This window comes from Chamaea fasciata, unplaced genomic scaffold (assembly GCF_029207755.1).
Source record: "Chamaea fasciata isolate MVZ Bird 193981 ecotype frontalis unplaced genomic scaffold, bChaFas1.0.hap1 SCAF_6, whole genome shotgun sequence".
Taxonomy (NCBI): Eukaryota; Metazoa; Chordata; class Aves; order Passeriformes; family Sylviidae; genus Chamaea; species Chamaea fasciata.
Window position 1 is genome coordinate 21589646 of NW_027094091.1, and position 15050 is coordinate 21604695.

The window sequence follows — 15050 nt, forward strand, 5'->3', positions numbered from 1 at the left end:
GAAAAAGAAAACAAAGACTCTAGCTTGTATTTCTTCTTGCGTTTTCACTTGCTTCCCTCACCCACTCTAATAAATGTGAAAAAAACCCACACACAAACAGAACATGGCATTATGTTAAACAAGAAAAACAATGGTTATATATCAACTTTACACCTACCAATCATGATTGCAGAAGTTTAACAAGGTAATGATGAACCTGAGATTTACTAAGACATTAATCTTAGTCTTCTCACTGTTATAGGCCCATACATAAAATTCCGGTCTCCCATTTATTTTCATTTTGCAGATGAGAAACTAAGCTCTTACCAGGTTATTCAATAGCTTTCATAAGGGAAAACAAATTATTTTTTTAACATTCTTACTGATTTTTCTGAAAAAATGCATGACCTAGTTGTAAGAAATAGCATATATTCAATATCAATTCTCTAAAAACTACACTATACCAGTCCTTAATATAGCACAGGAACAACAAAAGATCAGCAGCCATTAAGATATTGCAAAAAACCACATTTATTCTGCAGGTCTTAGATGAGTCTGAAACATGTAGTGCAACAATTATGTGTCCAATGTTCAGTTCAAAAATTTGATACCTATTTAAAATAATTAATTGCAAATTTATTGGCTACTTCCCCAAGTAAATTTTACTTGTATTAACAATGACACCATTCAGTATGCCTCTGTCAATGTGCACATAGATTTGGGCACATTTATGTGTTTGTGTATGAATACACACAAGGCCAAATTTAAACACATTTTATTAAATATCTTCTTGATTTTTATGGCCTGTTAGCAGCAGTTATACAGATATTTTACCTGTTACATGGTTTTGAAATAGAACAAATGTTTCTGTAGTCCTTAGAACCAATAAAAATACACAGACCATTTTCTTCATGGATATATTCACTTCAATGCACAAAACCCTTCCACTGCTCCATTTATTCCATTAGTGTAGTGGCTTAAATGATGCATGAGGCTTTCAGCAGTGAATGTCATTCCTAAGGTCCCAATAAAAAGATAAACAATATAAGAACCATAACTCAATACTGAGAAATATCTGCAAATGAAAGTACAACTGTATATAGTACATTCAAGTCCAGCCTGAAAGGAAATAAAGCAATTTCTCCTGTTGGCATTAGGCCCCAATTCAAATCAGCATTTAGGAATGTGTTTATTAACACTAAGCACCAGCTTTAAACAATACAAGTTGAGTTCAGGCTGATATGCTTTCTTGAGACAAGGCTTCAATGATTAGAAGAGGCTCGATTACAAAGTGAAGGTAGCAAAACAGACAATAGTGCACTGGGAAAATGAAAATCTACAAACTTGTTTCCATTTTAACAACTGGTCAAATAAGGTAGGTGCAAAGTCTGAAAGACTAGACTTGCTTTGTCAGTGCAACGTTCCAGAATAATAAATACTACCATAAAATATTTGAATTTGATCTCATTTTCTCTGTGCTTCCTAGCAGAGTTTTCAGATACATTATTTGAGTCACTTGTCCAATTTCTTCAATCAAACAAATTATTTTTCCAATTAAGCTTCTCAATGTAATCAAGAATAGAAGTAAATGATGTGAGAAATGTTACGACACCTGTGACTACCAAAAATAGAAGAGGGAGTAAGTGAGCATACTGTTTCTGTGCTTCCTCTCTCCTGCTCTAAGAGATCTGGCCAATTCCAATCAAACACTAAAGGCATCAGTAAGTTCTTAAAAGGCTGGTGAAAATCTGTGGCAGTGTGACTAGTGAGACCACAAAAGGGACAGCAGCAAAAACAAGCAGATGCTCTTATTAATGCCTCCCTTGAAGCAAAGGTGCTATGTTAGCTCATTAGTGCTCTGATCTGTTGGTCCTGCTGCTTAACCAGACAGCAACTACAACACCTGAAAATAGCCTCAGCACAGCAGTGCTTTTTGCCCATCCAGGTGTTTTGGAACAAAGTAAAATCAGCAATCCCAAGGCATAAGTGAGGATTAAAATCTACAAAACAACTGAAAATAATTGCATTCCTTGAATAGGTTTTGTTTTGAAAAGTGATGCTGAATTTTAAATTTAAGGAACTCTGAACCTAAAAATCAAAGTAGCTGTACTGTGCTACATCACTATATTGAGGAACTGCTATCTACATGCTCAGAAGGCAGCAAGCAAGGCTGTTCTCTCAACCCTGGGACCAGCCCTCACACTCAGAAGAGCAATGGTAAAGTTGTAGGACAAGCTGTAGGAGCATCCGTGGCAACAAGAATTTCCTAGTCCCTGCAAACAGGATACTAGTTACCTTTGTCCTCATGGTTAAGAGAGGGATAAATCTCTTCCCCCATTTAGGATTTGGCACTTCTTAATTGAGTGATTTTTTTTGCGTAGGCACCATTTTTTATTAAAGGAATTATTTCTCATTTAAATATTAAATATTCTTGGGAGGTCAACAACTTTGTTAGCAGCAAGCAAGCTCTATCCAAAGAGCAATAGAAAAGCCTGCCTTTGTCACCCTGAGTTGAGCAAGGCCTGTTTAGATAAGTACTGCAGCCCACTGAGATGATGCTATTCTTCCAATTCACGTACCCACTAGACATTGCTTTGAGGACTTTTTGTCCTCTTCAATAGTCTCGTTCCTTAGAGGTCATAATCAGATGTACACCCTAGAGACACAGTTTCAAGACACAAGACTTATTACACTGTTTCATCTACTACATTTCTCTCCCTTTTGATTCTTCCACATGAAGCCTTGTCAGAGGACAATTCTATGGAAGCAAATACTAATTTTCTCCTTAGGTAGAAAACCACAAAAACGAACAAACAAAAACAACTAAAAATCAATTTCAAATCAGATGTTACTAATTTTTATAGTTAGACAATTAAAAATATTGCAGGCCAATAGTATGAATTTCAGAGTATATCTTGACTTTTAAAAATATCTCTCCAGTATTCGCAAGGTGGTAGAAACAGAGCAAAAGCTTTGACAGTTCTTAGAATCTTTGTATCAAACAAAATCTGAAACAAACAACAACAACAATAAAATAGACAAACCCTGGTCCTTGCACTGCACAGAAAAACTTCCAAACTTCAGGAATTTTACATAATCAGCTCTCCCAGTTCAGTCTTAAATTATAACATGGGGCATACAAATATACAAAATCAATAGCCACATATAAATGAACTATATGCCCTCATTTCCTCTGCACTGTACAAACTACACACATCAAAAGAGACTACTTTTGAATAGAAAATAAACACACACACAGATTTATATATATATATATATGTATATATATACATATATATATATATGTATATATATATGTACATATAAGCATTGCACTTCAGGCACAGGAAATCAGCTGGAGGTTTCATGAAGTGCTCTGTTCTTCTGCAGCACTGTATTTAGTTCCTGAATCACACTGGAAGGCAATTTACTATCTAGTTCCAGAGAAGTTTTGTTTGTTTTGATTTTATTTTTCTTCAGTGTCTTAAGTGGTCTTTGGTGTAATTCAGTCATCCCTGAGCCTGCATCCTCAGAAACTAAGTTTTGATGTGTTTTTGCATGATTTCGCACTTTCTCTTCCTTTCTTTCCAAACACTGCGCCACAATAGATGCTTTTTCTTTCAAGTTTATTCTTTCTTCCAGAAGTTCATTATCATGATGTTCACCAAATCTTGATTTTCCACTTTGTAGTTCTATATTCTTACCAAACAAACAAAGAGAAGTAAGTTTATTCACACCATACTAAAAAAAAATGTTTAGATTACAATTTTGGCTCATTAGTTTCACATAAGTTTTAAAGAAAAAAGAATTTTACTCAAGAGGTGAGACAGCAGTCAGTTTGATACTACCACAATTGTCGTATTAACATTTAGTAAGCATTTTTAGTAAGCAAATTCTCAATTAGTGACACTTTTGAAATGTACATAAATCATGCACCATGCCAATTAAGAAATTTATTTTCATATAATCACAATTTGATTTTTCATTCTACCATAGTAGACTAAATTCAGTGTTTTACAGCAGATCCATATACCCTTAAAGACTTAGAATTGTTTGATGGAATGAATACAACTATGTATATTGCAGTTTTGATAATATAATGCCTGAGCAACATGGATATACCTACAAGAGAGAATTTTAATCACATGAACATTAAATGTTAAATTTAATGCCGTTAAATACTAACTGATATGTTATAAAGACGGGCTTCTTTTTCAATTTGCATATTGGTGGGCTATTTTCAAGTTCTTAAGCTGTAGAAAATGAAATGCAAACCAGATGCTGCATCTAAATTTTCATTATTTTATTCTGGCTACTCAGGTGGTGTGGCAGTAGGTAGAATGTTATACTGCATTAAGTAGTTAGTTCGTTTTGCACTGGGTGTTCTTGGTCACACCTTCCCATGCACCTTTGCACCCTCTTCACCTGATAACCCCTGCATCTCCCCTGTCCCTGGGTCAGCCCCCATTGATCAACAGACCTCCTGCCCTCCCCCTCTCCCCCAGGGCTTAAAACTCCCCGCACGGGGGTCTCGCCCTCTTTTTCCTCCTGGACACTACGGTGCGAGTTCTACATTAAAGCTGTGGGACTGTTCCCACAAGGAATGAGAGGCGCCTTTTGTCTTTTATCTTCGTCCTAGCCCAGATTCCCCCCCGAGGTCCACGGCTAGCCAGGGCTGGACCTAAGGGGTATAAGAACTAGGGCAGTAGAATATTTCTTCTGTAGAAAAGCCTGGTAGTTCTAAAGGAAAATTAGGTCCTGGAATGCTTCTTTCATGTGTGGCATCTTTCTTGACAACCAGAAGGTGGAGAAAGCTGAGGGAGACTTTGGGCATTTCTGTATTTCCTGTGTGAAACTTGTTCAGTTTGACTGCATTTTTTACGGAGTTATTTATCCACAGCATATGAGCAACTTGTTCCTTGGAATGTTAATACCTCCTGTACGTTAAAAAAAAAAATTTAAAAACTACTCAAACACTAGGGAGGAGCTTGTTTGGATGCACAGAATTTTAGAACTCTGGGTTTGGGTCTTCTTGTAGCTCTTTCTTATATGACCTATTGTAAGTCAGTATGCTATTTAATCATGCTTGAAAGAAAAGGTTTTTCCTCATTCCTCAGTCTTCTTGTATTTTGAAATAAAATCAAATACTTACTGCAGATATACAGCAATATATTTATATTTTAATTAAATCATTCTATATGAGAAATACATATATTTAAAACGCATTATCCACATGTGCAACATGTGGTGTAGAAATAACCAAAATGTTTTGGTTCTATTTGTTATCAGGATTCTTAGTGACAGAATCTTTCAAACCTTTGGTATTACACATTTATCTTGCTAACACATAATAAAACTGCTTCTAGCATTGAGAAAAAATCAGATATTGATAGACATTTTTGCAGAATATATTAATATTAAACTCAGTTTCTGGGTATCTTTGAGCTAAGAGTGGTTTGAAATTTTACTGTGGAAAAAGTCAACTTTACCACTCTGTACCTGAACCACCATCTCTGTTAGTGGTGAGAACACATCCCATATTGACTACCTCCTTTCAAAATGTTCTAAAATATGCAAGAAATGATACTGCTGCAGTCAAAGGACCAAGCTGTTGTTTCAACAGTTATTCACTGCTGCAACCAGGCTAGTTACCGCTACTATTCCCAAGTAGAACAGTGCTCATCTTAGCTGAAAGTAAGAAAGTAAATTCTCCCCACAGGCATCAGTATCTCTATGTGGATGCCAGAAGGTAATCTCAAGCTAATATGATAAAGTTCAGATATATCACTAATGCACATAATGTAGTAACAAAGCTCAGTCTATTCAAAGAGTTGCAACTAAAGCCTCTTATTCTTCTTTGAGACTAACAATAGTACAACTTAAATGTACCCAAGTTAGTTCCATCTGAAATTTTCCATTAAACTCACAGAGTAGGTAACTAAAACGGTGCTGTTATTTAAGATAGAAGAAAAGATATTGTAAAATACGGATGCAGGATAGTTTTCAAGTATCTTATTAAAAGTAACACCCATACTGTAATAATGTGCATAATATTTCTAGCTAAAAGTCTTATTTACTCCTAATGAAATCTCTACTCAAAAAAAAACCCCAAGAAAAAATAGAAGTCCATTATGATTTACTGAACAGACAGAGAGGTTATGCAAGATAAAACTACAATAGTTTTTTACATTAAATTGTCCTAAACATTTCTTTAATGACAAAAATATTGGGTGAGACATTGATAAAAGGAGCATCTGCATTTTATATATAATCCAGCTCTAGGGAGTTCATTATTACTGGACTACGTATTACAGCATTGTGGTTAGAAGTTCTACATCAAGTTTAAACCCCACTTACTTCTGTATTCCCTCTGATTTTACAAGTGTTCTTCTCCTGATGAATGGGAATTAGTGGTAAGCCTCTGATCTTTGGACTTTTAGTTATGGACTGTTTTCTTGCTTTTCCAGCAGGTGGCCATATATCTGCATGCTGAAGAACAAAATGATTCCTTATTTTCCGTGTGAAACTTCATAAATACACAAAATTCTTTGGTATGTAAAACTCCCTTGCAAAAAGCTATATAAGACCCCATACCATGCCCTCCTTTTGTAGGAGAAAGGGAAAAACACTATGATGCTTAAAATTATGTTAATATTTTGTAAGTGCTGCACAATGTTGAGTGAAAAGAACCAAAATGTCTCTACATAATTATCATGTATCAAACATCTTCCTTCCTTAGTATTATTCTCATTATCCTCAAAACAGAAAATATCATTAAATGTGACATATATATTGACTTGTTTCACAATTTCAAAATTCCACAGAAGCGTGCTTTCAGTAGTCCTAACAAAAGTTTCTGAAATAAGATAAAATTACCTCAATGTGAAAGTGTTTCAAAATGTGTTTCTTGTTGAGGTTCAAGACCAAAGTGCAGGGCACAACACTTGGGCCACAACAACCCTATCAAGTGCTACAGGCTGGGGCAGAGTGGCTGGAATGTGGCCCAGTGGAAAAGAACCTGGGAGTGCTGGTCCCCAGCGGGCTGAACACGAGCCAGCTGTGCCCAGGTGGCCAAGGCAGGCAATGGCATCCTGGCCTGTGTCAGCAACAGTGTGGCCAGCAGGACCAGGGCAGTGATTGTCCCCCTGTACCTGGTACTGGTGAGGCCACAGTTCACGTTCTGTGTCCAGTTCTGGCCCCTCACTACAAGAAGATGCTGAGGTGCTGGAGGGTGTCCAGAGAAGGGCAACAGAGCTGGGGAAGGGTCTGGAGCACAAGGCTTGTGAGGAACAGCTGAGGGAGCTGGGGGTGTTTAACCTGGAGAAAAGGAGGCTCAGGGGGAACTGACTGGTCTCTACAATTGCCTGAAAGGAGGCTGCAGCCAGGTGGGGATTGGTTTATTCTCCCAGACAACCAGCGACAGGATGAGAGGACATGGTCTTAAACTGCACCAGCGGAGGCTTAGTTTGGACATTAGGAAGAGTTTCTTCCCAAAAAGGGTAATTAGACATTGGAATGTCACCAGTCACCAACTCTGGAGGTGTTCAAGAAAAGACTGTGTGTGTCACTCAGTGCCATGGTCTGGTTGACAAGGTGGTGTTAGGTCATAGCTTTGACTCAATGATCTCAAAGATCCTTTCCAATCAAATTGATTCTGCGATTCTCTGAAAATTTGTATTAATAATTTAGAGAAAATAATTGCTTAATCTATGATAACAACATGTGTTATCCTAAACACAGTCTACAGATATGCAGATCTGGTTTCAACAGTAGTCTTTGCTTTAGCTTGACTGAAATAGATCAGTTTTGGGGAAAAAATGTGAAGTTTCACTCTGAAAAATATAACTTTTTGGGAAGAAAAAGGAAGTAAAAAACCATAAATTACTTACTGACCATTTCAAATTTGAGCACACAAGCTCAAAGTCCTCAGGTAATGTTAATGAAAACCAGAAAAACAGATTTGAGGACAAGGTATTTCAAGACTATTTTACTGAAAAATCATCAACATGAGATTCTGTGAATCAAAGAGATATCCAAGGCCTACAGCTAAATCAGCACAACTTCAAAGGAAACTGGCAAGCTAGGACTGCAAATCCATGAAGCAAGTCTCTTCAAGACTGTATTTAAAAAACAAGTTGTGGGGCTATGATCATACTTGAAGATGGTCTGCAGGTAAAAACAGCATTACCATTAAAAAGCCATCAGAATCAGTGATTATTGACTCATGATGGCTGGCTAGACATTGGAATCCTTGGTTCCAAATTTAGAAAAAGTATTTTATAGACTCATATCTTGATGGAGTAAAAAATTCTCACACATAGTGTGACCAGGGTGACGCAGAAGTCTGTGATAAGAATTCTCTCCAGTGACCATTAAGAACATTTTCTTCCAATGAAATGAGAAAGTATTATCTGAAAGAGCAGCTCTTGCCAACCAAAATCAGTTCATTGTGGATCAAGATACCACAAACAAACGGAATCCAGAAAGTGATGGAGAAACTTTAGTCAGCTTCTGAAGAAAACTGCCTGCCTTAATTCCCAGCAAGCCTAAGGAAACCACCCCTGTCAGTTAAGCAGCCTGATTTCCCTTCTGTGTCTGGAACATTTCTTAAAATAGAACTCTGAGAAAGCATATCAGAAATACTAGCAACGTATTAGGCCACATAAAAAATGTATTTATTCATAGTTTTGACCCTTCTGTTCAACTGCACCTCATGGCAGTATAATGTGCCTCCAGCTGATCAAAGGCAAGGAAACTGGAAGGATACTATTGTGTCCATCTTCATACCAGTTAGTTACTTCTAAAAGTATGCTATGCATGCTCTTAGGAGATTTTGTACAGAACTATAATAGATTTCAAGAATCATGCTTTTCAGGATGGCCTTGCACAGAACTAAAAGAAACATTGGTTCTACGTCCAACAGTTAGTATTTACCAGCTTGAAAAGTAGGATAAATAACCTCTGGGTTAACTTGATTGCCCTTATCAAAGTACTCTTGCCACTAGATTACAGCAGTACCTACACTTTGCTATTTATATACTCTGCATTATTTATACTACAGGAATGAACATTGTCAAAAAATAGCAATAGTACAACTATCTTACTGATATTAATTACTAAAAAAGCTTTACTCTGCTTAAGCACTGAGGAGCACAGTAATATTGGTTTATGAACCTCTTAATTGCACAAGATCATTAAATATCAATGTCTAAATACTTCAAAATCAATTTTACAGTATTTTCAATTTCCAGTCTAAGTTATTCCACTGGCAAAGAAGATGTGCTGCCTGCAGTCTCTGTTCATGTTCAAATACAGTGACAACATATACAGTAAAAAAACAAGCTGACTTTCCTAAAGATAGTCTTAACTTGAAAATTCTAAATAGAAATAATCTCAGTTGACATTTACAGTTTTCTGGTTTAGAACTGGGATAATGTGGTAATAATTGTCTGCAGCTGCATCATACAAGCCTTTTTACAGATCTTATAGCAAGCTTTACCAATATAAGGCATTGCATTCTTAAGATTTTCTCTGTAATGAAGTAGTAGATTGCAATAAGAATAATATACTAAATCTGCATCATTAGCACATAATTTCTCTTGTAGTTTATAGACTGACAACTTTACTGATGTCCAGAATGCTGGTAAAAAAAAAAAAATCAATTTCCAGAAAAAAACAAGCCAAACCAAAAAACCCTTTCAATGTAGTACTGCTAATTTGCTGCACTGTTCATTCATTGGAATAAGGTTTTTAAAATAATAGTACAAATTCATAGCAATTTTTTAATGATTTTTTTTTTCTGTTAGGAAAAATTACCCTGGACATTGAGCAATGGCCCCCAGTTCTTTATCTATACTGTCAAATGAACATTCTACCTCTGTCTGAGCAGAATCCTAGCAGACTGCCCTTCACTGTGATTTTATGTCAAAAGGACTTCAACAGTTACCAAGCTTGCATGAGTTACTTCTAAGTTTCCTACATCAATAACCTCTGAGCCTATTTGCTGTGACACTGCTCATGTTATGCCCATGAAATGTATGCCAGTTGTTTCCATAGAAACAACAATAGTCACTTCAGTTAAGGGAACTGAATAAGACAAGAATTTGGAAGTCTTACTTTCAAGGCATGCATTATACTTCCAGCACTACTATCTATGAAAGTCAGATTCTGTTTTAGAAAGCCAGTAAGAAGTCTGTATTTCAACCGCCTTGTGCTCAGCCTACTTTATGCAACACAAAGCTCCCAGGTAATCATAAATCTAGCAATGCTTATTCACAGTGATATCCTGCAAAGCTCCTTAAACATCATGGGAAAAAGAAAAATCTGACACAGATACAAAATCCCGTTAAAACGTTAAGCTACGTTCCAGTCTCATGTCAGGCTGAATTCCTCCCATCTTGCTTACTTCTACTTCTCCACTGTAAATATTAAACTCCATTTCCAAGAATGGGTTATTTGTCACTCAAACATACACCCTCCTTGCAAACTCGTAGCAAGCAGAAGAGTACTTAATTTAGGCTAAAGCCTACGCAACACAATGAATTGACAGTATTAATTAAGCTAACCCGGATACCAGAGAAATAAAACCATATTGGCACAGATCTTCAACAGGGCTAGCTCATACCACTATGCTTTTAAACACAACACCCTTCTTTCACGACTACTTTAGCAGCATCCAAACCAGTGAGCACAGAAGCAGCATTCGGGTATTGTGACACACAGACACACCCTTTAGGTCAACAGGCAGAATTTCATCCACAAGAGCATTGTGCAAAGGAAGTAATTGTCCTTCTTTACCAAGCTTCTCTACAGCACAGTAGGGTGGAGTGGGGAGATGATGCCAGGATCCAATGTTCTTACTCATTCTCAAAGTATTCCTGGTCTTCATGGACTAAGACACATCTTTTGGCATTTTTATTACATGAAGTATTCCAGAAACTTTGGCACTGAATCTTATATGTAACACATACATATTTAATGGGATTTTTGTAACAGCAGAATAAATTACATTTTTTGATCAGATTAGTACCTGTGCCATAAAGATGCTGATCATCCAATCCATCTGCACATGTTGTCCATCACAACATATATACCTAGAACACAATACATAACTAATATGAAAAGCAGTGGAGATCCTGTTACTGTTAAACATGTTAAATAGGCTTCTAAACTACTTCAAATAGTCTTTACATTCATTCATGCTGTCTAGATTTATTATTAACACTCTCAGAAAAAAGAGGCATATATAAATACTTCAAATTATTGCTTTACCTACTGTGTTTTATTTTAAACATGTGCAGAGGATTAAAATCTATCATCCTAACTTTATGACTACTGTTTGCTCTCTGGTCACAGAAGGAAGCCAGACACCTAAACCCAAAAGATGAACCAAACATACCAATCAGGAAAGATTCTTTAGTTAAAAAAGCAAAACTAAAATTCAATATGAAAGCAAAACAATGCCCATTAGTTTTCAAACACCCTTATTTTGCAATTGAATATTTTAACAAATAAGTTAACAGTGAAGTTAAACCAAGCATGCATTTCATGTTTACCTACCACTGGTGTTTTTCAGAAAATACTGCAAGTCCCCAGCTGAAAGAAAGATTTTCAAAAATTAGTTCCATAAACAGGGACATATTTCTCAAACTGCAGAGACCAATTACCTTTATAAAGTCCTTTTAATTTGAAAAAATAAAATCAGGTTGCAAAGTCTAAACATGTACTGCAAATCCAGAATAAAATTGTGGGTTTGAGGATGGATTTTGCTCATTTTCTCACAATTGATTCACAGTTAATGAACTTTCTGTTCTAGACAAAGGGTTATGGCATAGCACTGCAGATGACAGCTGACTACTTGCCTCATTTTTGCTGTGGCTGTGCTTTCTAAAAGGTGCTGGAAATAAAACTCGTTGGTAAAGAGTCCACTACAGTGTGGAAGTCACAGAGCAAAAAGAGCTATGCTTGCACTATAAACAAAAGGAATCGCATTATTTTATAGGGATTGAATAACTGCTAGGAAAACAAAAAGGGAGTGGGGTGCACAATTAATACTCTGAGATGAAACAAACAGACACTTCTGGAGACCCAGAAGAGACTTGGTAAGCTCTGCTTTTGACAATAGACTAAAAATAAACCTAAAAAAAAAAAAAAAAAAAAAAGACTCATTTACATTATCTTTTTACTCCCTGTTTTGGACTAATCCCCTACTCATTCTGCACTTGAATTAAAAAAAAAAAAAAAAAGCCACCAACGTTTTCTTTAACATGGCTAAGCTTTGAAATTCACAGACCTTTTTGGAGTGTTTTGATTTGCCAACTGCAAAGGAAAAGTTCAAGCAGATCTGTTTAAAGGCTACAGCCAACCTAGACTCCCTCTGGGATAAAATCCTATGTGCATTGTCTCAGTATCTCAAAGCTTTGACCGAACAAGAACTGGAAACATCTGAGAAAAACAGGTGTCATTTTTCACTGCTCTTTTCCTGAGAGATAGTCACTGATGTTTGTAAAGGGCACTGTAGTCTTCAACTAGGAGAAACATCAAAATAACAAAGATCCTGAAAAAGGAAAATCCTCTGCTGAACAACAGGAACTGTCAGTAAGGGCCATGACTAGCTGGTTTACTCTTCTCTATTTTTACTTGGTGCAAGGAAAGTGTTTCCACCAATGACATGCAGGACATATACCAGAAAACAAAGTGAGCTAGGAAAGACCATATCCACAGGAGATAATAAATGCACTTTAAATTACGAAAAGCCAATCAATAAAGTAATTTCCTGGCACAGATTAGTTAACATGGAACATGAAAACAGATATAGGAACAGAACAAATAATATTACAGGGGATAATTTATTTCAGCATACTGCTATAGGCTTCTTGATTTTCTCGTTGTTCCACAATGTTCTATCCTACCCTTTATTGATGATACTACAATCCTTTTTACACACTGACAATTTTCTTTTCTCTTCTTACTTTGTTGGTGGCTTCATTTTCTTTTTCACTCCAAGATAAAGCTTCAGAGAATTGACAGGCAACACTTTTTCAGGTTTGCTAGCCTGCAAGTAAAGTAAGATTCTAATTATTGTATCAGAAATGTGCCAAGGAGAAAATGCCACATGACTGATTTCACAGTTCAGTTTCTTTCATGGAGTGTGCCTCTCCTTTCTAGCAGATCATTAAAATATTTTGTCTCTTTCTTTGCCATTAACAAAGTGTACCAATCACTATTACGGGAAGCAGACTGATTAAGAACCTATGGTTCACATGAAATCACACAATTAGAATAATGAAGATGTGGTGCTATATATGAACACAAACTCTTCAAAAGAGACAGGAAGATGGGAAATGGGCTTGCCCTCTGCTAAATAACTTCTGCAATGGAATGTAGACAATTTTCTTCAGATCTGAGAATGGTTTGGGTTGGAAGGGACCTCAAAGATTATCTAGTTCCAACTCCCCTGCCATGAACAGGAACATCTTTCAGGAGAACAGGTTGCTCAGAGCCCCATCCAGCCTGGCCTTGAACACTTCCAGTGATAGGGCATCCACAGCTTTTCTGGGCAACCTGTTCCAGTGCCTCACCACCCTCACAGTAAAGAATTTTTCCTAATATCCTATCTAAACCCACTCGCAGCTTGAAGGCATTCTCTGTTGTCCTGTTAGATTACACCCTTCTAAAACATGCCTTTCCATCTTTCTTCTAGGCTCCTTTCAGGTACTAGAAGGCCATAAGTAAGTCTCTTTTTCAGGCTGAATAAATCCAGTTCTCTCAACCTTCCATCATAGGTCTCCTTCCTTCCTTCACCTCTCTAATCTACCTGGTAGTCTTCCTTGGACTTGCTCTAACAGGTCAGTGTCCTTCCTGTATTGAATGCAGAACTGCAGGTGGGGTCTCATCAGAGCAGAGCAGAGCAGAGGGGCAGAATCCCCTCCCTGGCCCTGCTGCCCACGGTGCTCTGGATGCAGCCCAGGACACGTTTGGCTTTCTGGGCTGTGAGTGCCCATGGCTGGGTCATCAGCACTCCTGAGTCCTCCTCAGCAGGGCTGCTCTTGATCTGTTTATCCCCCAGACTGTGTTGATACCCTTAGCTGACCCCAACAAGGTACAACACCTTGCACTTGATCTTGTTAAACCTTCTGAGATTCCCATGGCCTTATTTTCATGCTTGTCCAGGCCCTTCTGGATGGCATCCTGTCTCCAGGTGTTATCAACCACACCCTCATCTTGGTGTCATCTGCAAATTTGCTGAAGATGCACTCAGTCCCTCCTTCTGTGTCATTAATGACTATATTAAATAGCATTAGTCCCAGTAAGGACTTCTGAGGGACACCACTTCTCTAATGCCCATAGCAACTCTGAGCCAGTGAACACTACCCTCTTGATGTGACCATCCAACCACTTTCTTATCCATCTAAAAATCCACTCATCAATTCCATCCCTCTCCAATTTAGAGAAAAGAATATTGTGAGGGACCTCGTCAAAGGCTTTAGAGAATTTCAGATAAATGGCACCTGCAACTCTTCCCTTGTCCACTGACATAGTCAATTCATCATAGAAAGCCACTAGGTTGGTAAGGCAGGACTTGCCCTTGGTGAAGCTGTGCTGACTGACTCAAATTCACAATCCCTGATTTACCCAGAGCTTCATCCATTAGGCCACTGGGGCCGCTAAATCAGGATGAAAAAAAAGCAAATAATGTCTTTGAAGAACCCACAGAAGTCTCTGGATAACATATCCTAACTCTTATGGGACAGGGGATGGGGAGGGCACAGCTTTGTTCTTCCTGGTATCTTCGGAAAGGGCAGCCCAGTGAGACAGAAGGATTCCGCCTGGTGTCTGGAGAATACCAGTATTGGGACTTTCAGAGGAACCTATACAGGACAAAGAAATGGGACAACAGGAATCTCATTAAATTTAACAATGATATATACAAACTCCTGCACAGGAGAAGGGAAAAAACCCCTTCCATGATAGAGAGTGGGAGGCAGTTCTGCTGATAGGGACCTGAGCATGCAGGTAGGTGCCAAGCTGGGCATACACCAGCAGAGTATCCTAACAGCAAAGCCAGTCTC

The 15050-nt window shown here is 37.6% G+C and overlaps 1 protein-coding gene across 2 annotated transcripts in view; it reads right to left on the reverse strand.

The window, feature by feature from the left end:
- Window positions 1-510: 510 nt before the first annotated feature.
- ARAP2 (ArfGAP with RhoGAP domain, ankyrin repeat and PH domain 2) overlaps window positions 511-15050 on the reverse strand; it is a 119604-nt gene continuing 105064 nt past the window's right edge. For both annotated transcript variants that reach the window (XM_066185588.1, XM_066185587.1), the window contains 5 exons: window positions 12951-13033; window positions 11539-11574; window positions 11009-11072; window positions 6337-6468; window positions 511-3678 (listed from right to left, as the gene is read on the reverse strand). In XM_066185588.1, coding sequence (XP_066041685.1) covers window positions 3331-3678; window positions 6337-6468; window positions 11009-11072; window positions 11539-11574; window positions 12951-13033 — 663 coding nt within the window. In that variant the 3' untranslated portion in view covers window positions 511-3330. The remainder of the gene's footprint in view (window positions 3679-6336; window positions 6469-11008; window positions 11073-11538; window positions 11575-12950; window positions 13034-15050) is intronic.